Source organism: Catharus ustulatus, chromosome 28 (genome assembly GCF_009819885.2).
Source record: "Catharus ustulatus isolate bCatUst1 chromosome 28, bCatUst1.pri.v2, whole genome shotgun sequence".
NCBI classification, from domain to species: Eukaryota; Metazoa; Chordata; class Aves; order Passeriformes; family Turdidae; genus Catharus; species Catharus ustulatus.
The window spans coordinates 4,465,487-4,491,025 of NC_046248.1; the positions used below are offsets into that span (position 1 = coordinate 4,465,487).

At 53.8% G+C, this 25,539-nt stretch overlaps 2 protein-coding genes across 2 annotated transcripts in view; both read right to left on the minus strand.

The window, feature by feature from the left end:
* POU2F3 (POU class 2 homeobox 3) overlaps nt 1-8,479 on the minus strand; it is a 44,712-nt gene extending 36,233 nt beyond the window's left edge. The window contains exons 1-3 of the mRNA XM_033081756.2: nt 8,272-8,479; nt 4,250-4,303; nt 3,595-3,663 (exon numbers count right to left, since the gene is read on the minus strand). Coding sequence (XP_032937647.2) covers nt 3,595-3,663; nt 4,250-4,303; nt 8,272-8,479 — 331 coding nt within the window. The remainder of the gene's footprint in view (nt 1-3,594; nt 3,664-4,249; nt 4,304-8,271) is intronic.
* A 3,969-nt stretch (nt 8,480-12,448) lies between these two features.
* On the minus strand, nt 12,449-24,339 carry OAF (out at first homolog). Its single transcript, XM_033081844.1, is given in 8 exon segments — nt 12,449-13,863; nt 16,380-16,473; nt 16,475-16,563; nt 17,041-17,182; nt 24,108-24,212; nt 24,214-24,273; nt 24,276-24,308; nt 24,310-24,339. Coding segments are annotated over 8 exon segments (828 nt in total). The 3' UTR covers nt 12,449-13,588.
* Nucleotides 24,340-25,539: the final 1,200 nt, after the last annotated feature.

Below are 25,539 nucleotides of genomic sequence, written 5' to 3' on the forward strand. Positions count from 1 at the left end.
TGGCTTTCATCAGTTTAGAAAAGATGAAAAGAGCTCCGAGCCAAGCGGAGCTCGCTGCTCTTCATTACCCCCCATGGAGGCTCGCCTGGGAGCCCAGCCCTGGTGCCAAGGCTTGGAAGCACCAGGGAAAAGGGAAAAGGACCCAAAAAGCAGGGATAATTCCTGATCAGCCTGCCCAGCATCCCTCCTGCCTGCTCCCCTTTTCCCTTTTTTATAAAAAAAATAAAAGGACCCAAAAATCAGAGGAATAATCCCTAATCAGCATGCCCAGCATCCCTCGTGCCTGCTCCTCTTTCCACTTTTTTATAAAAAGCAAAAGACCCAAAAACCAGAGGAATAATCCTTGATCAGCCTGCCCAACATCCCTTGTACCTGCTTCTCTTTCCCCTTTTTTATATAAAAAAAAAAAGAAAAGGACCCAAAACCCAGAGGAATAACCCTTGATCAGCCTGCCCAGCACCCCTCGTGCCTGCTCCTCTTTCCCCTTTTTTATATCTATAAAAAAAAGAAAAGGACCCAAAAAACAGGGATAATTCCTGATCAGCCTGCCCAGCATCCCTCCTGCCTGCTCCTCTTTCCCCTTTTTTTTATAAAAAAAAAAAAGAAAAGGACCCAAAAACCAGAGGGATAATGCCTGATCAGCATGCCCAGCATCTCTCGTGCCTGCTCCCCTTGCCCCTTTTTTATATTAAAAAAAAAAAGACCCCAAAAACAGGGATAATCCTTGATCAGCCTGCCCAGCATCCCTTGTGCCTGCTCCTCTTTCCCCTTTTTTATTAAAAAAAAAAGAAAAAGACCCAAAAGCCAGAGGAATAATCCTTGATCAGCCTGCCCAGCATCCCTCCTGCATGTTCCTCTTTCCCCCTTTTTAATAAAAAAAAAGGACCCAAAAAACAGGGATAACCCCTGATCAGCCTGCCCAGCATCCATCGTGCCTGCTCCCCTTTCCCCTTTTTTATATATAAAAAAAAAAAAAAAATTCAGAGCTGATTTATATTCAGATTCGGGCTGGGCAGGGAGAACCCTTAGAAATTATATATTTTTAATAATAATTAGTAAAATGGCATCATTTCACTGTAACTTGATTTGGGATCCAAACCCCACAAGTTTCTGGAGAATATATATTTTTTAAAACAACCTTGAAAGATTTTCTATGAAATTGGTGTGGATGAAATGAAAAGGAAAAAAAGAAAGAAAGAAAGAAAAAAAAAAAGCACTGAGCTCTCCAAACCTCCTACGGAAGATTTTAACAATTTTCTCAAAAAAGAAAACCCCCCACAATTATTTCAAGCACTTTCAAAGTAAAACAATGCCCCAAATTACCCTTTCTTTTTTTTTTTTTTTCCCCCCTTCTAAGCCTGGAATTGGCGGGGATATGAAAGGATGAGATTATGCTGCTGCTCCTGACACTTCCCATCAGATCTTTAGGCATCAGTTTTAGATCAAGGGCTTGGTTTACAAAAGCATTTTGGTTCTTAATTCCTTCATTTTTCTTTTTTTTTTTTTTCCTAAATACTTGGAGCCAGCCCGCATCTTTTGGTGATGAAAAAAAAAAAAATCCCTGCACCTAGGAGGATTTCTAGGTCTAATATTGTTAATTTGGTAAGAGACCTCTCCTGCGGATTGCCCTAATTCAGTAGGAAATGGGAAATTCAATTAATGAGTCATCAGAAAACACACGGAGCCTTTCCCCACATGAAGCAGGCAACCAAAACACGCCGCTATTTAGGAGCTGCAGTAAATAAATATTCCTCTAACAATGCACCAAAACTTCCCGGGAAGCTCGGCACAAAGGGAGCTTTGTTGTTTATAAACAGCAAGGGCTGCGAGAAGCCAGGGCGATATTTGGGTGAAGTCCCCGCAGCTCCACCTGGGACAGGTGAGGGAGGAGGTGATGCCACCCCCAAAAAATCTCCCAACCCTCTGCAGTGTCTCCTTGCCCAGAAGAACCCGAACACACCAAAAAAAAAAAAAAAAAAAGGAATTTAAACAGGTTCTTTGTGCCACTCTTTGCAAATGAAGGCGATTTACTCGTCCTGATTTCCCTGCTTGATTTGAAGGCTCCGCTGCCGAGAACATTTTTTTGTTATTTTCAAACAAATTGACTTCGCTGCTCTGCTTTCTTTTCTCAATTACCACTAAAAAGAGGCGCTGCAGCTCACGCTAATGGCTGTCTGGGATGCTTAAGCTGAAAAAAAAAACCCGTATTTTATCCAACCAAATGTGCTGCCAGCTTCTGCTTTAACACTTCTGACTCCAACAGCAGCAGCCAGAGCCTCCCGCTTAATTTAATAACAGCAATGCCCGAATTAAATCCCCATTTTCCTTAATCTTGATTAATCCTGCCACCATCAGTGAGCACCAAATATTTCAGGGGGTTCCAGCCCCAATGCAAAGCCCTGTAACAGCTCCCAGGATTTTTTTGGGGATGTGTTTGTTGTTCCTTTACCCCAAATCCCAGTTTGGGGTGATTTGAGAGCCCTGAGCTGGCCAAAGTCACTCAGAGTTCATGGATGTGAGTGGAACCAGACTGGATCTCTATTTTAGATTATGTCAAATAACCCAGCTTAACAGCCAAGAGCACAGAGGATTTCTAAATCAGGGGGTGGAGTTATCCCTTAAAATCCAGAGCTCTCCTGCTTACCCAAAACCTCTTTGTTTTTTTTTCGAAGTTATCTCTAATTTTGTAAGAGGAAAATCATTCCATGCAGAGTTTTCACCTGCTCTTGCACATCCCCTAGGCCCAAGCTTAGTGCTCTTCATTACTCAGAGAATATTTGATTATTCTACATTTTCTCCACCAGTTTTGTTTCCAAGGGTTTTGATTTCTAAGTCTAGAACACAGCTTTTAATAATCTTAATTTGCTGTACTTAGTGGGTGCTAGAATGATTTCTTATTGCTGCTCATTTGCCTAAAAAGGGATGTGACCCTTGGGGAAATTACAGGGCTCAGGCCTTGCATTTAAATCTCACTTCAGGCATCCCAAAAACACAAACCTGATTTTTCAGGTGCCTGTTACACCTCGTGGTGGGCAGAAATCAGTGCTCACAGCATCCCCTGGCATCCTCAAAGGATCACCCTGAGCCTCAGCTCGTCACATCCAAGGAACTCGAGCTCCTTGGAGGAGCTGGAGCAGCGTCAGGTGCGAGCTGAGAAACCCAATCACGCCTCTCCATCCTTTTTTTGCTGGGATTGCCGAGCTGGATTTGATTATTCCCGAAGTCCCTCCCATTTTTACACACACACAGAGCCCCACAAGGGCTGTTCTCCCTGAGGAAGAGCTCCCTGTGTGCTTCAGAGCCAGGACTGCTCCAAAGCCATCCCTGCTGTGGCAGAGCCAATTTCCACGTCAAACCCTCTGGGGACATCAGGGAGGCACTCAGGGATTCGCTGCTGTCACACAGGAGGGATCTTGGCTGGCTGATCAAGATACCAACGCAATCCTAGCCCAGAGCACATTCCTGATCAACTCAAGGCTGCAAGAGCCCAGAAAAAGCATGGGGAGAAACTTCCAGCACCCACATCCTCCTTTTTTTTTTTTTTCTTTTTTTCTTTTTCTTTTCTTTCCCCTTGCCACCCCAGACCCTCCTTACCTGGCTCCACCTGGTCAGGCTCGTGCCGGGTGTCTGTGGAATCTGCAGCATCCCCGCTCATCTTGATCTCTGGAAAAGGAGGCACAAACTGATTTTAATAACAGGTCACAGTCCCAGGCAACAGGCACATGTGGCTTCCACTAAACAGCACAAATGAATGTGTGTAATTATAATAAACCATCAGACTTTCAAATTTCTGATTCCTCAACATCCAGGCACTAGAATATTCATCAGCTCTGAGGATGCACTTTCCCTCCTGTTGCTCTTTGCAGCCCCCCTCAGTGCTGTGCCCCCTCCCCGGTTTGCTGGGGGGTTTTTCACCCTGCTCACCCACAGATAAAGGGGTGGATTCAGCACTGGATTCAGGCAGGCTTCCCAAACCTGCTGTGGTGGTCTGGCAGTGACACCACCCTGCCACACCTGCAGGGATGGGATCCCTCCAGCTTTGTCCCAAATCCATTCCCTGTCCTTCAAGACGGCTCCAACTCAACTTGTTTTTTCCCACTGCCTCTATCTGCACTTTATTTATCTTCTTTTCTGTCACATGCAGGTGCTCATAGCCCTCAAAATCCACCCAGGATCTGCCTTGCCCCAGAGTGGTGTCCCCAACCCCTCCTGCTCCATCCTCACCCACGCCAAGAAATTTGTGATTTACCCTTGAAGTGATGACTGCCACCACACCCGGGGCCACTTTCTCCTTCGGGGACAGCTGCAAGAAAAGGTGGGAATGGTCAACTTCACACCAGGCTGCTCATCCCCCCTAAAAAAGGCCAAGGACACCGAAGGGGGAATATCTATTCAAATTCAGATGGACACCCCCCAGCTGTTCCACCCATTCCATGCGAATTTTAACTGTTTCCACACTAAAATAAGGTTAAAAACGAGATAATTTTTTTTATTATTTGAGCGATTTGCATGTGCTTCCTGCAGCCAATCCCGGCCACAGACTCTTCCCATTTGCATCGGGGAATAACAACAGCGGGGAAGCTGGGCCAGTGTTTGCTGTGGTTTTGCCGGGGTAGGGAAGGCAGGTGGAAGCCACCTAAAAGCATCATGCAAACCTTTTCCTCTTCCCCATATCCACCTTTTGTTATTCCCAAACAGACGAGAGCAGCCCCGTTGGATTTTTATCCCGTTTCCCTCTCTTGCTCGCACCAAAACAGGCAGGGCTTTGTGTGTGTGCAGGTTTTTTCTTTTCCCATATTCAAAGTTTCCCTCGTGTGCAAACAGCAGATAATCTGCTTTTTTGGCCAAGATTTCATAGCTTTGATCAAGTTGAAAGTCTGAAACTTTCTCCAGCAAATGAATAAAGGTAGGAAAAAAAAAAAATCAGGATTTTATACCAGAGCTCAGAAACTTTCACATACTTCAGAAACTTCCTTTCCTTAAATTATATTAAGGAGGGAGAGGGGGAAAAGGAGGGAGAAAAGAGTTGTGGGATTTTTTTTTCCCCCTTCAAATAAACCTTGTGCAATTAAGACATGAACGTTTAGTGGGGCTTCTAAGCATTTCTACTGCAGGAAGAGTAATTACCATCAGCTATAAACATCTTCTTGTCTTGTACCACTGCCAAGGGACCCTAACTTAGGCAATCTACAAAGCACAAAGTTTTGCTGGCTGCCAAAAAGTATTAAAAAAAAAAAAAAGAAGTCAAGTTCTCATAAAATAGAGGAAGAAAAAAAAAAATCTAAAGCCTGCAGAAGTTTGGTGCTTGCTTTGGTGAGAAAGCTTGAAAGCTTGTAAAAAAAATGAAATTATGGAAAGAAAATATTGAATGAGAGAGAGAGAGAGATGGAGCAGTTTGGACAGAGCTGAGGGAGGACAGGGACAGAAGCAGAGCATGAAAAGCTCTGCCAGGAGTGACCCCCACACCCCTGTGCCATTAACACTGGGGTGGGTGGGGAGGGAAGGAGGAATTGCTGCTGCAACTCGATTGCATATCATGTTATCCACCAGGTAAATCCCCTCCTCCTGCAGCTGGGAGATAAGGAGATGCCCTGGGATTCCCATGCACAGGAGTTTTATTTTCAGTGAGATTCAAATCCCCCCTGTGAATGTGCACATGGTATTACAGTTTGAATAAAAAGAATTTAAAAAAAAAGAAAAAGAAAGAAAGAAAAAAAAGAAAAAGGAAAAATAAGCAGAAAGAACAGAAAGAAAAGAAAAACTGCCTGGTGATCTGAGAGGTTTAAGGTTTAGGACAGATTTTGTGTCCCCAACAATGCAGCACCAGCACCCTCCAAGGGATCTTTGGGAACAAGGAGCACACACAGAGCAATAAATTTCTAATCTAATTGTAGCCAACACCTTTCCATGGCCACTCCAGACCCTTCCACTACAACCAGAGCGATGCAAACCCAGCTTTAACCCCTGCTCCATCCTAAAAAACACCTTCAGACAGGGCAGGCTGGCAGTGCAGCTCCTTCCACACCGCTTTGCCAGCTTAGCAATACACACAGGATAATCAGGCTTGGAAAACAAAAAGAAAAAAATAAAAAAAACCTCTCTGGGAAAAATAACCCGGCTTAGGACTGCCTAACTCTAAACCACAGCTCTATTAGGAGCCGCCACTGTGGCCTGGGCCATATTAAAAATGTGCTGCTGTGCCCCAGCTCCCAAGCAGAGCTGGGGTAGGGGCAGGCTGGGTGGTTCAGCCAGACCAAAGGAGCTCTGCCAGTGCAGACACTTCTCTGGGGATATATCTGCATCTCTATTTGTGCCGAAACAAACGGTGTCAGCAAATAAAGCGTTTCCCAAGCCCTCATTCCCCGTAGCTGTTCGGGCTTGGTGAAGGGTGAACCAGCCTGATGGCTTTTTCCAAGTGGAATCCCATCGTGGAGGAGGGGGAGCTCGGCTTGGCTGGGAGCATCACCTGCTGTTTTCTGGGCTGTAGGTGCCTGAGCCCCTCTGGAGGCTGCAGGGAGGTGAAATATCCAAAATGCCTGGGGAGGGGGTGGTGGCAGCCACCAGGGAAGTGTCTCTCAGCAGAGAGGAGGGTGTGTGGAGCCTGGGCAGCCCCCCCAGGGGTTGTGTCTTCTCCTAAAATCATCAAAGTTGGAAAAGATAAAAGCTGGGGTTAAAGCTGAGCACAGCTCTGCAAGCAGAGGGGTCTCAAAGCTGCTCAGGGACCCCAAAACTGAGCTGAAAAAAAAACCCCCTCCCACCTGCATTGCTTCTTTCCCTGCAAAAAGTCTCCTGCCTTTCTGGCAGCACGGGGGGATGGTTTGGGGGAGTGGAAGCACCCACAGCTCCAAATCCAGGCTGGGAGCGATGCCACCGGCTCTGACAGAGGGCACAGTATCGATCTGGGCGATCTTCTCATGAAGAAAGAGTCGCCCACAAGCCCGGCAGATGGGTGGATGGGTGGATGGGAGGATGGGAGGATGGGTGGATGGGAGGATGGGTGGATGGGTGGATGGGTGGATGGGTGGATGGGAGGATGGGTGGATGGGTGGATGGGTGGATGGGTGGATGGGTGGATGGGTGGATGGGTGGATTGGAGGATGGGCGGATGGGTGGATTGGAGCCTGCGGGGGACGCGTCCCCAAGAGGCACCAACACAAGCACACCCAGAGCAGGTGCTCCGACCAGTCGGGCTCACACGAGCCCAGACCACGAGCCCTCCCTCGGTGGCAGCCTCTCCTCATGGCCAGGGCTCCCCAGCCCACTGGGGCTGGCCACAGAGGCATCCCAGAGTTTGGGATACAGCTGTGGAGGGAAGGCTTTGGCCAGCTCTGCCACGCTGGTGACACTGGTGAGGTGGTGGCATTGCTGCACCTTGCCCTGCAGGCCTGTCTGCGAGCCCACGGGCAGGAAGGGCTTGTGGAGGGGTTCCCAGGTGTCCCCTGAGCAGCAGGACACCCACAGGGGTATCCCAGGGAATGAGCCCTGCACACACTGATGGATGCATCCTCCCCTCCCCTCCAGCAGAGCACAAAGCCTTGACCCAAAGTCACTAACGGGGCACGTGGCTCCTGTATCCCAAAATCTCACTGCCTGCCCCAGCCAGGACGGGGTGTGGGGGTCTGGCAGCCACCACGCTGCTCCAACCCAGCATCGCCCCAGCTCGGTGAGCCCAGGGATGCGGTGCAGGGAGAGCCGGGGCTCGGCACAGCTCCGGGGGATGTGAGAGAGCTGGAGCTGCACCCCTGGACCAGACCCTGAAAGGAGCTCCTGGATATCGCTGCTCATTCATTCCTCCCTCCAGTCCCTCCTCATTCATTTCTCCCTCCTTTCCCTCTTTGCCATGAACTTTTCTCCCCTCTTTGCCATGAACTTTTCTCCTTTCAGCCCGTGTCCCGTCTCTCTCTCTCACACCTCCCTCCACCCTTGCCGCATCCCTCCGTGGGTTTATCCCTTCTCCCTCCTTCCCAGCTTTATCCCAGTGACAGCACGCCCAGGTCAGGCACTAAATTCTCATTTTCCAGGCACCAGGAGCCCTCAGCTCCGTGACCCGCCGGGGCTGGCAGCGGCAGCGCTGCTCCCACATTGTGGGCATGGCTTGGCAGCCCCTACACAGACCGGGGCAGCATCCATCCCCCGCCAGCACCGCGGGCACTTCACCACGCTCCCCAGCAGGGCAAAGAGGAGGGAAAAGAGCGAGGAGAGGTGACGGCAATCAGAGCAAGCCCGCTTCCCGGCCGAGCCCACGGCCCCGCTGCGCTCCGTGCCCTTTACCTGCGTGCACGGACTCCAGGTTCACCATCCTGCCGGCGGGGGGAAATCCGCGGTGTGCCCAGCCTCCTGCCGTCAGCCCCAGGTTGCCAGGGGCTGCCAGTTTGCCCTCCCTCCTCTGCCACCCGCTGCCTCTCGAACCGGCCGTGGGTCCGCTGCCGAAGGGACCTAGAGCTCCATTGCCTGTTGCCATGCAGGGCCAGGTGAGCATGCGGCGCGGTGCCACGCCTCGCCCCACCTCCGGCTCCCTCGGGTGCCCTGACACCCAGCAGCTTGGCGTCAGGCCCATGCAAACGCTGCCATTTGCATATTAGTAACTGGGGAATGGATGAGTCCCTGCAGCGCTGCCAGGCTGCGGGGTGGGGTGGGAAGGAGGGCAGGAAGGAAGGAGCTGAGCTCCGCCCGGCTGGGGCAGCACCCCCAGCACCTGCCCCAAAGCTCTGCTGACCCCTGAGCTCCTCTGGGTGGGCAGCACCTGCCCCAAAGCTCTGCTGACCCCCAAGCTCCTTCCAGGTGGGCAGCACCTGCCCCAAAGCTCTGCTGATCCCCGAGCTCCTCTGGGTGGGCAAGCACCTGCCCCAAAGCTCTGCTGACCCCTGAGCTCCTCTGGGTGGGCAGCACCTGCCCCAAAGCTCTGCTGACCCCTGAGCTCCTCTGGGTGGGCAGCACCTGCCCCAAAGCTCTGCTGACCCCTGAGCTCCTCTGGGTGGGGCAGCACCTGCCCCAAAGCTCTGCTGACCCCTGAGCTCCTCTGGGTGGGCAGCACCCCCAGCACCCACCCCAAAGCTCTGCTGACCCCTCTTTGGGCTCTGAGCTCCTCCAGGTGGGCAGCACTCCGAGGGAAGGGCTTGGAGCACTTTGGGGTCATCGTGGGAGCCGCCCGTGGCATTGGGGCTGTGTCCTCCCAGCCTGGGCTGCACCTCGATGCTGAGTGAAACAGCACCAAAGGGAAAGTTAAAAGCGTCACAGAAACCTGGCTTGGCTGGTGATAAGAGCAGGGTTAGGGCTGGCACATGGAGACCCTGCCTGGCATGTGCTCTGTCCCCTAAGGACAGGGGACCAGTGGCAGCCAGCCTCCTCTTCCTCATCCCTGCTGCTTCCAGCATTTACCAACGACCCTGCCTGACATGTGCTGCATCTCTGTCCCCTAAGGACAGGGGACAAGTGGCAGCCAGCCTCCTCTTCCTCATCCCTGCTGTTTCCAGCATTTACCAACGACCCTGCCTGACATGTGCTGCATCTCTGTCCCCTAAGGACAGGGGACAAGTGGCAGCCAGCCTCCTCCTCCTCATCCCTGCTGCTTCCAGCATTTACCAACTTCCAGAGAAGCCAGGCAAGAAAAAATTCCCCTAACGCTGGCTTCTTCTGCAGAAAAGCAGGCAGAGCCCCAGCCCACGCTCCGTGCTGTGACAGCGACAGAGCCACCCCGAGAGCCAGGCTGTGCCACCCTGGTGACCCCAGCAGCCCTGGGGACAGCCGTGTGACAGAGCCGAGCTGCAGCGCTGCTCCGAGCCCTGCTGAAAGCGTTAACGCTCAATTAGTAGCTGCCAGGTACAAGCTATCACACATTCATCTCTCCCCGGGTAATTCGCGTTCCAGGGCTCTCGGCTTTCCCACATGCCGCTCTCCCTCCCTGGAAAGACAGGTTTCTCCGAAGGGATGGGTGGGCGGGCAGCATCTCCAGCCTCGCCTCCCAGCCGGGCCGGAGCGCTGGGGCTGGAGCGGCCGTGGCCAGCGAGGGCATCCCCGGGGGATGGAGAGAGGGAGGAGGAACCCAGCGAAACCCTAACCAGGAAAAAGTGGAGGGGAGCTGGGGGTTCCCGGCTCACTCTGACATTTATTTCCAGCACAGGGGATTTGAGCCTCCAGGAAGCAGCGAGGTGGCCCCGACACGGAGCTCCTGTCGCCGAGCCCGTCCAGCCACTCAGCCGTGAGCCCTGCGGCGTTCCTGGGCAGCTGCCGCCCTCTTTTCGAGTGTTTTTCTCTGGGTTTTTCCCCATCCCCAAGGCTGACGTGATCGGGTGTCTTCGCTGCGTCAAAACAGGAATTTATTTGCTGGTGGCTCCCAGCCAGCTTGAAAGGCTGGCGACCACGGCAGCTCTGCTTCCCCCACATCAGAGCGCCTTTTGTTCACCAACCGGGAGTTTCTCTTCTCTCTCTGCTCTTCCTGGCGCTTTTCTCGTTCTCCCGAGGTGGCATCTCCGGCCGGGCAGGAATCCCGGGCATCCTCCGGGCAGGGATGCTGTCCTGACCACGGGCAGGGCACCAGTGCCCTCTCCTGGCCCCAGACACAGCTGGGAATCACTCGTTCTGGCTGTTATTTTGTGCTCAATGAAAGAGCGGGGAAATACTTTAATATTTAGGTGTTTTTCTCCCCAAATAGCCGCGGCAGCCAAGCCCATCCCCTTCGGTGATGTGCCGGACAGAACACATCCTCCCCGTGAAAGACGGGATGGATCACAGCATCACCACTTCTTTTTGCCGTGGAAATGAGATTATCAGGCAAGGCAGGATTGGTTTTACTCTGATCGCTGCTAAAATCACTCCCAGACACACCAAACGCGCTGCTCTTTTTTTTTTCTTTTTTTCCTGTGGTCATCAATGACCTATCCACTCCCCTCCCTCACTGCAGGCTCCGTGTTCTTCCTCTCCTGCTGCCGAGGTTCGTTCCCCTCTTGGAGGGAGAAAAGCTCTGCAGGTATCACCTGATTTATGGGAGACGGCCTTGGGACGGGCCCTGGAAGCACAAACTGCTACAAAAATCCCCAATGTGCTCTTCGGGCAGGGCTGGGGACATCCTGAGGTCCTGCAGGGACCCGCTGGACCACGAGCATCCCTGTCCCGACATCCCGACATCCCGACATCCCGAACCCGGCCGGGCACAGCCGCGCTCCGCCAGCACCCACTGCTGGAAATGAGGGAACTGCCAGCGGCCTGCCGGCCACTCCAGAGCCTCGGAATTTGGAAATAAAGCCCTTGGGGGCTCGCTGGGATGTGCCCGAGGCTCCCAGAGCGAGCCCGGCTCTGTCCCGACATCCCTGTGCAGGCGGCAGCAATCCCTGGAATCCAACCCCACCCTGTCACAGCCCGGCCAGAACTGGGTTTGACCCCAAGAAAGGCACAAACAGAGAACAGAGAACAAATCCCCGCTCCCCCATGCCCGGAAAAGGGGGAATTGTTGGTGGGAGAAATGCTGGAAGTGCTCGCCCCATCCCTGCATTCCCCACACTAGAGGGAATCAGAGCTCCACGTTTGTGCCTCCAGCAGCCAGCGGCAGCTCTAAAAGTGAGCTCTAGATGTAGAGGAATTCACCAGGAAATCACAGGAATTCACCAGGAATTCACTAGTAAATCATAGGAATTCACCAGGAAATCACCAGGAAATCACCAGGAATTCACTAGGAAATCACTCAGGAATTCACCAGGAATTCAGGAAATCACAGGGATTCACCAGGAAATCACAGGGATTCACCAGAAATTCAGGAAATCACATGAATTCACCAGGAATTCCGCCAGGAAATCACAGGAATTCACCAGGAAATCACAGGAACTCACCAGGAAATCACATAGGAGTTCACCAGGATTTCACCAGGAAATCACAGGAAATCACACAGGAATTCACCAGGAATTTGCCAGGAAATCACAGGAATTCACCAGGAATTCACCAGGAAATCACAGGAATTCACCAGGAAATCACACAGGAATTCACCAGGAATTTGCCAGGAAATCACAGGAATTCACCAGGAATTCACCAGGAAATCACAGGAATTCACCAGGAAATCACACAGGAATTCACCAGGAATTCAGGAAATCACAGGAATCCACCACAGGGCAGCCCCCAGCCCCTGCCTCTCCTGATGGTTTTATCCAGCAGAGCTTGAACTCAAAGCTCCCACAACTTGGGATGAGCCAAACCTGTTTCCCTACAGAAGGTTTGAAAGGATGGGATGTTTGAGGTGCAGCATCACGTTGCTGAGTCAGAAATCCCTGGATGTTTTCCCCCCGTCCATGGCTCTTCACCAGGTGCAGGTTTGAGACTTAACCATAAAGGAACAAATCTGAATTCACACAGGGAATTCATGCACAGAGAAATTTTTAGGCCAAGGATGCTTTAAAAAAATCAGTTTATTTTACCTTACAAATGATAAATAATTTGTTTTCTTTTTTTAAAAAAAAAGTGTGTTGTACTTCATGTTCCAATATTAAAATACCTTTCCCTTCTCCCCCCACCCCCTTAAGTGATTGATACAAAAATAATTGTGACCTAATTCTTTTTTCTTCTTCTTCTGCAAAATTCCTGTATTTTAGGCAAAAAGGCACGTTGTGAAGGCTTTTCACCAGGAGGCACAGGGGTTCCTAAAGACCCCAAGAGCTTCTCTCCCATCTGTGCTTCTCCTAATTTGAGTGGAAGAACCAAGCAGCACTTCCAGTGCTTTTTGTCTGATCCCTCCAGGAATATTCCAGGGCCAAGGACAACTCAGTGTCATCCTTATTTAACATATGGGGGAACCAAGGCACAGCAAAGCAAGTACAGTTATTTAAGAGCTTCTTGTGAATAGCTGGCAGAGCAGGACATAAAACTGGACGTGGATGTAGAATCCTGTCTTCTTCCAACCCACCTGGGATCCTCCTCTCCCCTTGCAGCCACAGGGTTAGGGTGGCAGGCACGAGTCTCCAGATGGTTTCTTTCTTAGTGGAACAGACACAAGACCAACACAAAAAGTTGGGCCTTCACTGGTCTAGGGCAGGGATTAATTCAAGCCCTAATTTCCAGCCCTTTATGGCACAAAATGCTGGTCTATATCCCCTTGGTGTATCTCCCATCCACAGGGGGATATAACAGCCAGCCAGGCACTGGGAAAAGCTACAGGCAGGCTCTTGCTTTGGTGGGCTTTCAAACCTTGCTTGTTCAGGGGCTGTGGTCCCAAAAATTCAGCTGTTTCCCCGTGGTTGTGTCACCAGGAGGTGGTGAAGGCAGCGAAGGGGGTTCTTCAGTGGGCAGAGATGTTTGGCAGCCCAGGCCAGTAGATCCTTGCCCTGCCCGCTCAGCTGGAGGTTGGGAAGTGCTCCTTTGAGCTCCAAAGCAGGACAGCACACCCCTTCCCCTGTGTTTCACCCCAAAACCTCCATCTCCTGCTGCAGGGAGCCAGAGCATCATCACCCAGCCAGCTGAGCCCGCTGTGACAGCACGAGGCAGCGCCAGGTGGGGAGGGAGGCACAGGAGGCCACAAGGAAAGGCACACACACAGAGCACAAGGCACCACTGTGAACAGCACTCCTCCTCTGGAGCACAAGCAGCTCCTGGGAAGTTTTCCCTGCCTCTAAGTCTCCTCATCCCAGAGGCAGAGCTGCTTTTGAGGCACGTAGTAGTCGAAGGTGTAGCCCTTCTGGCAGCTGCGGATGCCGCACTTGTAGGAGGACACCTTGCCGCCTGCGTCGCGGCTCCGGCAGTACTTGAGCATGCAGGGGTACCACTCGATGCTCAGGGTGTAGCTGCAGATGCAGGGCTTCCAGCGGTCCTGGCAGTGCCTGCAGCGCTGCAGCTCGGGCAGGTCCGAGCCCTGCGGCAGCACCTCGAACATGGAGCCGTCCACGCCTGGGGAGCAAGCACAGACAGCACTCAGAATGAGGGGAGACAGAGGGGAGAGTCACCAAAGCTGTCCCTACACACTCCTCGAGTGAGGACGAGGTTGGCCAATGTTTCAAGGGGCTGCTGGGATTTAAATCTGAATGGGAAGCACGGGAAAACAAAAAACCCCAAGGAAAGCGAGGTCCGAGCCCTGCAGCAGCACTCGGATATGGAGCCGTCCACGCCTGGGGAGCAAGCACAGACAGTGCTGAGAACAGAGGGGAGAGTCACCAAAGCTGTCCCCAACAGCCACCAGGCTGAGGAGGAGCTTGGACATGTTTCCAGGGGCTGCTGGGATTTAAATCTGAATGGGAACCATGGGAGAAACAAAAAACCCCAAGGAAAGCGAGGTCTGGCAGCACCTTCACCATGGAGCCATCCACGCCTGCAGGAGCAAGCACAGACAGTGCTGAGAACAGAGGGGAGAGCCACCAGAACCATCCCCATACAGCCACCAGGCTGAGAGGAGGCTGGACAATGTTTCCAGGGGATACTGGGATTTAAATCTGAATGGGAAGTATGGAAGAAACAAAAACCCCAAGGAAAGCGAGGTCCGAGCACTGCAGCAGCACCTCGGATATGGAGCCGTCCACCTGGGGAGCAAGCACAGACAGTGCTCAGAACAAGGGGAGAGTCACCAAAGCCATCCCACACAACCCTCGGGCTGAGGAGGAGGTTGGCCAGTGTTTCCAGGGGCTGCTGGGATTTAAATCTGAATGGGAAGCACGGGAAAAACAAAAACCCCAAGGAAAGCGAGGTCTGGCAGCATCTCGAACATGGAGCCATCCATGCCTGGGAGCAAGCACAGACAGTGCTGAAACAGAGGGGAGAGTCACCAAAGCCATCCCACACAGCCATCAGGCTGAGAAGGAGCTTGGACAATGTTTCCATGGGTTGTTGGAATTTAAATCTGAATGGGAACCACGGGAAAAACAAGGAAAGCAAGGTCAGGCAGGTCCGAGCTCTGGCAGCACCACGAACATGGAGCCGTCCAGCCCAGAGGGAGCAAGCACAGACAGTGCTCAAGGTGGAGGGCAGCCAAAGGACAGAGCCACCAGAGCCAGCAATGCTATCCCACACAGCTCCCAGCTGAGGAGGAGCTTGGACAATGTTTCCAGGGGCTGTAGGATTTAAATCTGAATGGGAAGCACGGGAGAAACAAAAAGCCCCAAGGAAAGTGAGGTCTGGCAGCACCTTCACCATGGAGCCATCCACGCCTGCAGGAGCAAGCACAGACAGTGCTGAGAACAGAGGGAAGAGCCACCAAAGCCATCCCACACAGCCACCAGGCTGAGAGAGGCTGGACAATGTTTCCAGGGGATACTGGGATTTAAATCTGAATGGGAAGCAGGAAAAACAAAAAACCCCAAGGAAAGTGAGGTCTGGCAGACCTCGAACATGGAGTCATCCACGCCAGAGGGAGCAAGCACAGACAGCGCTCAGAACAGAGGGGAGAGCCACCAAAGCCATCCCCACACAGCCACCAGGCTGAGGAGGACGTTGGCCAGTGTTTCCAGGGGCTGCTGGATTTAAATCTGAATGGGAACCACGGGAGAAACAAGGAAAGCAAGGTCGGGCAGGTCCAAGCTCTGGCAGCACCACGAACATGGAGCCGTCCAGCCCAGAGGGAGCAGGCACAGACAGTGCTCAAGGTGGAGGGCAGCCAAAGGACAGAGCCACCAGAGCCAGCAATGCTATCCCCACACAGCTCCCAGCTCAGGAGGAGCTTGGACAATGTTTCCAGGGGCTGTTAGGATTTAAATCTGGATGGGAAGCACTGGAGAAACAAAAAGCCGCAAGGAAAGCAAGGTCCAGCAGCACCTCCAACATAGAGCTGGAACGTGGAGCTGTCCACCCCTGAGGGAGCAAGCACAGACAGTGCTCAGGACAGAGGGCAGCCAAAGGACAGAGCCACCAGAGCCATCCCCACACAGCTCCTAGGCTGAGGAGGAGGCTGGACAGAGCGTTTCCAAGAATTTAAATCTGAGTGGGAACCACTGGAGAAACAAAAAACCCCAAGGAAAGCGAGGTCCAGAAGGTCCAAACCCTGCAGCAGCACCTCGAAGAGACATCCCTCAGGGTGAATAGACATCCCTCAGGGTGAGCAGACATCCCTCAGGGTGAGAGACATCCCTCAGGATGCTGCAATGAGGTAAAGAAACCAAAGCAAACAGCCCCCAAAACCAGCAGCAGTCTCTCTTTGCACAGTCCCCAGGATGAGGAGTTTGGACAGAGCGTTTGCAAGGATTTAAATCTGAATAGGAACCACAGGAGAAGAAAAGACCTCAGGAAGAGTAACCCGAAAGACACAAAACCAAGTTCTTTCCTCTGGGTGGTGGAACAGGTGAAAGGTTATTTTTTAAGTTAGGTTCACTCGGGAGTGCCAGCAGGAGGAGTGAGACCTGCTAACACCCAGGTGACACCCAGGAAGGTTGGCAGGAACCACCCCAGCCCTGTGCCAGCAAAACCCAGGGGAAACTCACCTTTCTCCAGCCAGAACTTGACATCCTCCTCCCGGGTGTAGATGGCCTCCCTGGCCTCTGCACACACGTTGTGGATGTGGAGGCTCAGCTGCGCTGGCCTTGCTGAAGTTCACGGCCACGTCCATGCTCAGGTGCTCCAAGCCTCGCACCTCCTCTGCCTGCCTCACTGTCCCGGGGGGTTTTTCTGCAGAGGAAATCATCAGGATTTCAGTGCTGGTGCATCTTATTCCTTCCAGCACATGGGTGAGGTGGGGCCCAGCATCAGGTGTGGGGACAAATGTGCACCTGTGTCCTAGCTGGGGTAAAATAACCCACGGGGTTTTACCATGCCTATGGTGGCTTCTCCACGTTTGCCCTGATGAATGGTCCCAGATCAGCACTGGCTTCACTGGGACAGGGATTTTCACAGCCACTCACCCACCCCTGACAGAAATTAGGCTCAACTAAACCACAACACAAATGAGGCTCAACCAAACCACAACACAAACGAAGCTCAACTAAATCTGAAGTGCTTTGCTAGGACAGGATCAATAGCACTGATGATCTCAGTTTAACACCAAATCCCTCAGGCAGGAGGGGTGGTCAGAGGTGGCTCCAAGCCTGGGAAGGGCAATGCAGGCAGGATAACCCAGGGAATTGCTGGCTGAAGGGAGGATGGAGCCCCGAACCTGCCGCAGCTTGGCCATGGACTCGCTGGGGATGATCTCGTTGCGGTGCAGCCGGGTCACAAAGCACAGCGCCTGGAACTGGCTCTGGCCCCTCTCCAGCTCCCCGAGGATTAAGGCACGGAAAATCTTCACCTCCTGACAGAGACAGAGAGAAATAACAAGAGTGAGAGCTGCAAATCTTTGGAATTAGTCAGGTGAACTGAGAGGTCAGGGTCAAAGAGAAGGGATCAGAAGAAAAACAAATCCAAGGTCTCATACTTGTGCTACCTGAGGCACAGGTTGTGCTCCCAGCTCCAATCCCACCCCAAAGCCTGCAGGAGGATCCCTGCTGTCTGTGGAGACGGAAGGGCTTTCACAATCCCACTGTGGCAAGGACAAAGTGCTGCCAGGTCACATCCCACATCCAAGAGCTCAGGGTTTCTGTGCTTTGCCAAGAAGGGAAGCAAAGCTCCAAGGAGCCTCCTTGGTTCTGCTGAGCAAATATCACACAGCCATTATCTTCATGCCTTACTGAGTAAACAGCCCCAAATTTCCTCTGCTGCCTTCCCTCACTTGCTCCTTGACAAGTGGCATCCTGCAGAAAAAGTTACTCATCCCTGAACGTGTGGAACAGAAGTGGAAATGAAATTGTAAAAGGCAGAAGGAGCTGTCATGATCAGCTGCAGATGACTTCCTTTTCTGTGCAGGTCACTAATTCTGTCATTTTACATGGACATGGATGGCAGTCTTTTCCAGAAGCAGCTTGGAAATCAGTCACAGTTACTTCATGTGGAGTCACAGAATCCCTCAGCCAACAGCAGAGTTGTGTCCTGCTCTGGCACCAAGCCCTGGTTTCTTTTGCAGGGATCAATCCCTGCCTTCAGGGGGCATTGGTGCCCTCTGTGGGAACCTGCCACAGATTGGTGCCAGCCCATCCCACTGCAAGGACATCAGCAGGGACAGGGAGGGCAATCCAGCCTTTGGCACCTCTGCAGCCAAACCTCTCCACAAGAGAGCTGGGCACACACTGGGGCTGGAGAGCAGCAGGTAGAGCTGTGCCAGCTCTCAAATCCCTCCCTCCTCACTGCCTTGGCCTCTCCCTGCCCCAGAAGGGAGGCAGTTCTCTTTTCCAGCTGAGTTTTCCTGCTCAGGCACTATTTATTTCCTGCCTTCTCTTCCATGCCCAGAAGAGAAATGGGAATGTTATTCCGTGCACATCTGGACAGCTGCAAGAAGAGCATTTCCACCCCCAGGATAGGAGAAATCATCCTGCTGGTGCAATTGTTGACTGCACAAAGAAGAGCAGGGCACAGAGGAGGCTTGAGAAGAAAGAGATTCCAAAAATTCTTGTGAAATTGCTGTGGAATCATTACTTTTTCCGAGAGATTTAATGGGGAGATGTCCACACTGAGGCAGTGGCACCACGGGAAACAATCCACATTCCCATCCACATTTGGGCCCAGCTGCCTTCCAGCTCCCAGCTGGGAGCTCCCACAGCACACAGGGCCCCTGGATGAGCAGACTAAAACCAGGAGCTGACTCTGGCATATTCCTCAGCTGTGGATTTAATTCTAATTCCTTTGAACAGTCTGGGAAAAGCAAGCAGGGATAGCCACGTTTTGCATTCAGGCCGAAAACCTCCACAGGCAGGAGATTAAAAAACAGTGCAGCACTTCCCAGGTTGGAGGCAATTTTTGTAAAATGAGAACGTGCTGAGCAGCTGATTAATCCTCCTGATCCATCTATTTAAGAATTAGCCTTCAGCCAGCCTGGCTCTTTCCTCCTCAGGCCTGATGCAGACGAGGAATTCACAATTCCAGGGACTTCCAGAGCATTTGTTGGCACCAAGGGAGATGCATTGGGACAGGCAGGAGTGGGCTGGGTTTGCCAGCATTGGAAACAGCTATAAAAAAGCTGCTTTTTCAAGGATTTGGCTCCTGAGGGGAAAAATCCCAACTTTACCTGGATCTGAGCAAAGCCAACGTGGACCTTGCAGTGACCACTCTGCCCTGAGTTTCTTTCTTTTCCTTTCCTGGCTTTGACTCAGCCCTCCCCTACAAACCCCAGAAGAACCAAACCCTGCTGCTTACAGAAGATTCCACAGGGAAAGAGCCACCAAAGCCTTGCAGAGCACCTTGCCCTGCCCAGCCTCCTCCTCCTTCCCGGCAGAGCAGCAGTGAACCCGTGCCCAAGGTGGGTACCCAGCCAAGGCAGCAAACAGCACCTTTCACTGGGGCTCCTGCAGAATTTCCCAGCAGGAAACAAGTCCCAGCAGAGCAGAACAGAGCAGAGCAGAGCAGGTTCATTCTCCAGATGAACTCAGGGCAGGGGCATGGAGAATTCTCAGCCCTGAGTGGGTGCAGGGGTTTGGGTTTGGGTGAGAAACACTCCAGGGAACAGCAGGGCCACAGCAGCTCCTCAAGGCCGTGTGGAAATCAGTGCTCCCAGCTCCCAAAAATCCCACAGCTGCCTCTCCCTACCAAAGGCACTCCCAAGGAGGAGCAGGGAAATCATCCAGCCTCATCCCTCCTCACCCTGTCCCCAGCCAGAGGCTGACATCTGGGGGTGAGAGCAGGGAAATCATCCAGCCTCATCCCTCCTCACCTGTCCCCAAACAGAGTCTGACATCTGGGAGGTGAGAGCACAAAAATCATCCAGCTTCTTCCCTCCCCACCCTGTCCCCAGCCAGAGCTGACATCTGGGGGGTGAGAGCAACGAAATCATTCTGCTTCTTCCCTACTCACCCTGTCCCCAACCAGAGGCTGTCATCTGGGGGGTGAGAGCACAGAAATCATCCAGCCTCATCCATCCTCACCCTGTCCCCAGCCAGAGCTGACATTTGGGAGGTGAGAGCACAGAAAATCATCCAGCCTCATCCCTCCTCACCCTGTCCCCAGCCACAGTCCTGACATCTGGGGGGTGAGAGCAGCTCACCCCTGCCTGGGGTTTATTCCAGCAGGGATTTACAAGCCTGTGTGGTCCAGCTCCCAGCCCAGCAACCATTCCACGTGGAGTGGAGCAAACCAGTTCCCAGGAATAAATCATTTCAGTGCCTTCCACCCTGGCAGCCCATTCAGCTCTGCTGCAAATTTCTCTCCCCTGAGGACATCAGCGGCTGCTGTGGGGACCCAGTTTTGTCTTTGCAGTGGCACAGGCAAAGGAGGATGTGCTGCTGGGGGACATGGGTGACACCAGCACTGCTGGGCTCAGCTCTGCACACTGTCAGCAGCCTCTGCCCCAGGGAACCAGCACAGCTGGCCAGAATTCTGTGACTTTGCTTGGTGTTGCATCCACGCCGGGGGTCAGCCAGCTGAGCTACCCTGAAGGGGTGGGGATTGTGGCTTTTAACTCCTCTGTCTCTGAAATGGGCTGGAATGAAGAATTTGGGTGTGCTGCCTCTATATTTGTGTGTCTGTAAAGGCAGATCAAGGATGTGCTGGGGAGAGGGGGAATAAAAAGCACATTTTTCTGAGCAATAAATAAGATTCTACAAACACCAGGGTGTTTTAATGAGCCCTCCCAAAGACTCTTGAACGTCCCTCACTTCCTGCTTGTGGTATCTGTTCAGAGAAGAATACTACTTTCCAAATCACACAGATAAATCTGTGGTCAGATGCTTTCCTGTGTCACCTGGTGATTTGTCACCTAACACGTGGCCCCCTGGCATGAGGAAATTCGGACACCACCACCCCAAAACATCACACAAAGCTTTATTAACACTGAAAGGGTTAAAACTCTACCCGGGCTTCCTCCCTTGTGTTTCCAACCCCAACTTTTCAGCAACCAAAAGGGAAAATTTCTCAGTATTTTGTGCTGACCTTGAATAAACCCACCCACTTTGTTCTCAGGCAACATCACTCCATTCCAGCCAGGGCTGCTGAGCCCCCTCGTTATTTTTTGCAATGCATTTTATGCCTGAGCACAGAAAAAGAAGCTTTTTCATCCCCTTCTTTCAAAGGGCAAGAAAAGAAAGGGTCCACCCTGCTCTGGCCAGAAAACATCGAGTCCCAGTTGGAACTCACACCGGACCAGTTTGTGCTGCACCAAGGAGAAAATAACTCTGAGGACTCAGCTCCACCAGGTCCAGCCCTGGAGGGCAGAGCAATGAAAATCCCAGCTCTGTGGAAGCCCCAGGCACTGCTCAAGTCCCACCAGTGTCAGAGCAAAGCACTGAACAATGATCTCATTTAGTTCCTTTCTTCTCCAGCCCCTGGTCTGGCAACCACAAATTGCCAGCAGAGAAAAAAAAAAAAAAAAAGTAAATAAACCCCTGAGTTTTTGGACAAACCCCCCGCAGTTTAAGCCAGAGGAATGGAAAAATCATTTGTGGAAAAACCCCAACATCCTGGCCACATCATCAGGCTCAAGGGCAGCAGATCAACAACCCCAGCTGCTTCTGTTGAACACTCAGAACATCAGACCTTCAGTGCAGGCAGAAGTTGTGTAATTTTGGGGAAGGCAGCACAGGGAACTGTCTGGGTGCAGCTGCAGAGGGGCAGAGGGGGAGCCTGGCCAGGCTGCTGCCTGCTCACACATTACTCCACTCACCACAAAGGCAGCTAGCTCCCTGCTCCTTTATTTCCCCTGGCTTTTCCCAGCTATTTTCCAGCAAATTCATGGAGCACGAGAGAGCCGGGCCCCAGCTGCCCTAAAAGTGAGGATGAGGAATGCACTTCTGCAAGTTGGATGCTTGCAAAGCCCTCCAGGGACCATCACTTCCAGCAGGAGCTGAGGAGCTCAGGATTTAACCTTTGGACTCAAAACACCTCCAGGGAACCCCAGCCCAGGAGAAACTCAGCTCTAATAAGGATGGGAGGGAGAGAAGATGTAACTTTTGTTTGTGGTGAGCTCTGAGCTCTCAGGAAGAGCTGAAGCAAGTGCAAAATGCTGAAAAAATCACCAGCTCAGCACAGGTCACATCCCAAAGGAGCTGCCTCGAGATCTGCAGTGAGTTTGGATTCCCACCCCTGGGAATGTGCAAGTCTGCAATCTGCAGGCTTCAGAGCCCTTCCTAACTTCCCTGCTGTGCCATGGCTCGCAAATATTTAATATTTCATTAAATAGGAGTCACAGGGCTGCTTCCCTGCACATGTGCTGCAGTATTTGAAACCTGCCACCACTTCCAAAATCACATGGCCTCTGCTGGCACCTCAGAGAGGAAAAGGGGACATCTGAGGGGTTTTGCAGGGAGACTGAGATTGAAAGGGGAAGAAGCACCAGGAAAATCCCTGGCAAAAAGGCTCCAAGGTTCACAGCAGGCTGGGACCTTCCTATCTCATGGGTCTGCTGCAAAGCAAAGTCCACCTGAGCAAACAGCCTGGATGGGGGGATGGAATGAGAGCAAAGTGCTCTTCCCAGGGAAGATCCCTGCATCCAGCCAGGGCTGGCATCTCCATGCCCATGAGACAGGAGGGATTTGGGCTTTCAGCTCTGCAGGGTATACAGAGGGTGCTGCACAGCAGGGCAGTGCTGAGCCCCACTGACAGCTGCCAGTCACACACGAGCCCCCAAAGATTCCACCTAAGGAATTACCTGATGGGACCATGGGGATGTCCCCGAGCTGGAGCAGAGCAGGGACAGCCCACACACCAGACAGAGGAACCCCAGATCCCCCCAGCCCAGCCTCTCCTGCCCTGACCCCGCTCTGTGCCCTGCCTGTGCTGAGGCCTGCCACGCAGGAATTGTGCAAAACTGCTGCTCACAGCTCAGCCAGGAGCATCCCAGTGCTGGGCTCAGCTGGGACACTCCTGCCTGGGCACAGGGGTGACACCTGGGGACAGCTCAAACAAAGCTCCCGAGGGTGCCAGGGGATGGATGGACTTTTCCCCGTGCATTCCGAGGGCTCTTCCACGCCTCTGACACTGTTCTGACTGCTGGACCCCCGGCCAAGATTCTCCAGTTTGTGAGCTGGGATGGGCTCGGGTCTGGAAGGAGGAGGGGAAGGATCGCCATCCCCAGCGCTCATCCCACAAAAATCCCGGACCGGACCCTCCACGAGGGGCCAGAGCTCCCATCCCGCAGCTTTCCCCTCCTCCCAGCCCCGCCGGGAATCACCGCAGGGAATCACCCGGGGATGCTGCCCCAGCTCCGTTCTCATCCGAAATAACCAGGGATGCTCTCCAAGCTCGGTCCCGACCCGAACTCCCCAGGGATGCTTTCCCCGTTTCATATCGGTCTGAACCCCCTGGGGATGCCCTCCCCTGCTCAGTCCCGGCTCGAATCCCCCCGGGATGCTCTCCAAGCTCGGTCCCGACCCGAACTCCCCGGAGGATGCTCTCTGCGGCTTCGGTGCATGCCCGAATCCCCGGGGGATTCTCTCCCAGCTCCGTTCTCGATGCTCTCCCCAGTTCAGCCCGTGCCCGAATCCCCCGGGGATGCTCTCTCCGTTCCATACCGGTCTGAACCCCCCGGGGATGCTCTCCCCCGTTCTGTACCGGTCTGAAACCCCGGGGGATGTTCTCTCTCCGGCTCAGTGCCTGCCCGAATCCCCCGGGGGATGCTCTACCCAGCTCGATCCCTACCCGAACCCCCCCGGGGATGCTCTTTCCCTTTCCATATCACTCTGAACCCCCCGGGGATGCTCTCCCTAATCCATATCACTCTGAACCCCCCAGGATGCTCTCCCCTTTCCACATCACTCTGAACCCCCCCGGGGATGCTCTCCCCTTTCCATATCACTCTGAACCCCCCCAGGGATGCTCTCCCCGTTCCATATCACTCTGAACCCCCCAGGGATGCTCTCCCCCGTTCCATATCACTCTGAACCCCCCCGGGGATGCTCTCCCCGTTCTATACCGGTCTGAACCCCCCGGGGGATGTTCTCTCCGGCTCGGTGCCTGCCCGAATCCCCCGGGGGATGCTCTACCCAGCTCGATCCCTACCCGAATTCCCCCAGGGGATGCTCTCCCCGTTCCATATCACTCTGAACCCCCCCGGGGATGCTCTCCCCTTTCCATATCACTCTGAACACCCCCAGGGATGCTCTCCCCTTTCCACATCACTCTGAACCCCCCGGGGATGCTCTTCCTCCCCTTTCCATATCACTCCGAACCCCCCGGGGATGCTCTCCCCCGCCCCGTACCTGTCTGAAATCCGCCGTGAGCGTGACGAGGGCTCCGTCAGCCGCCCGTAGCTCCAGGCTGACGCAGTCGGCGCCGCTGTCGGCCTGCAGGCTCTCCTCCGTCACCCTGCCCGCCGGGCAGCCGCACCCGCACCCGCAGCTCTGCCCGCGCCGCGGGGGCCGGGCAGCGGGGCCAAGCGCCAGCCACAGCAGCGCGGGCAAGCGCCGGCAGCCGCGGCCGCGGGCCGAGCATCCCCCCTGGCCGGGGCTCGGGGCTCGGGGCTCAGGGCCGGGGGGCGCGGGCGGAGCGCGGAGGCGGCGGGGGAAGGCGGCCCCGCCGCGCCCCCCGGCCCCGCGGGGGTGGCTCGCTCGCCCGGCTCATTCAGAGCCCGCTCGTTGCCGTCCCTGCCTCCCCGCGCGGGCTCTGCGCTCGCCCCCCGCCCGTCACTTCCCCCCCTGGACCCGGGACGGCCCCGCCGAGCAGCGCCCGCCCCGGTCGTTAAAGGAACAGCGCCGGGACGGGCGGGGCAGCGGCGAGAGGGAGAGCGTGGGTGCGCACATGGACACGTCCGCTAGAGCCGGGGTGTGCACATGGACACAGCGTCCGGAGTGTGCACATGGACACAGCACCGAGAGTGTGCACATGGACACAGCACCCGGGGTGTGCACATGAACACAGCACCCAGAGTGTGCACATGGACACAGCACCGAGAGTGTGCACATGGACACAGCACTGGGAGTGTGCACATGGATCCATCACCGAGAGAGTGCACATGAACACCAGCACCCAGAGTGTGCACATGGATCCATCACCGAGAGTGTGCACATGGACACAGCGTCCGGGTGTGCACATGGATCCATCCCCCAGAGTGTGCACATGGACACAGCACCGAGAGTGTGCACATGGACACAGCGTCCGGGGTGTGCACATGGATCCATCACCGAGAGTGTGCACATGGACACAGCACCGAGAGTGTGCACATGGATCCATCCCCCAGAGTGTGCACATGGACACAGCACCGAGAGTGGCACATGGACACAGCGTCCGGAGTGTGCACATGGACACAGCACCGAGAGTGTGCACATGGACACAGCGTCCGGAGTGTGCACATGGACACAGCATCCAGAGTGTGCACATGGACACATCACCCAGAGTGTGCACATGGACACAGCATCAGGAGTGTGCACATGGATCCATCACCCAGGGTGTGCTCATGGATCCATGCCCCAGAGCCCTGGGTGAACATGGATCCCAGCCTCCGCACACACAGATCCATCGTCTGCATGTCCCAATCCCGCAGATCCAACGCCCAGAGCCCCAGCCCCACACACCACGGATCCATCCCTCAGAATCCCGACCCCACACACACAGATCCATCCCCCAGAGTCCCAGCCCTGCACACACAGATCCATCATGTGAATCCCGACCCCACACACACAGATCCATCCCCCA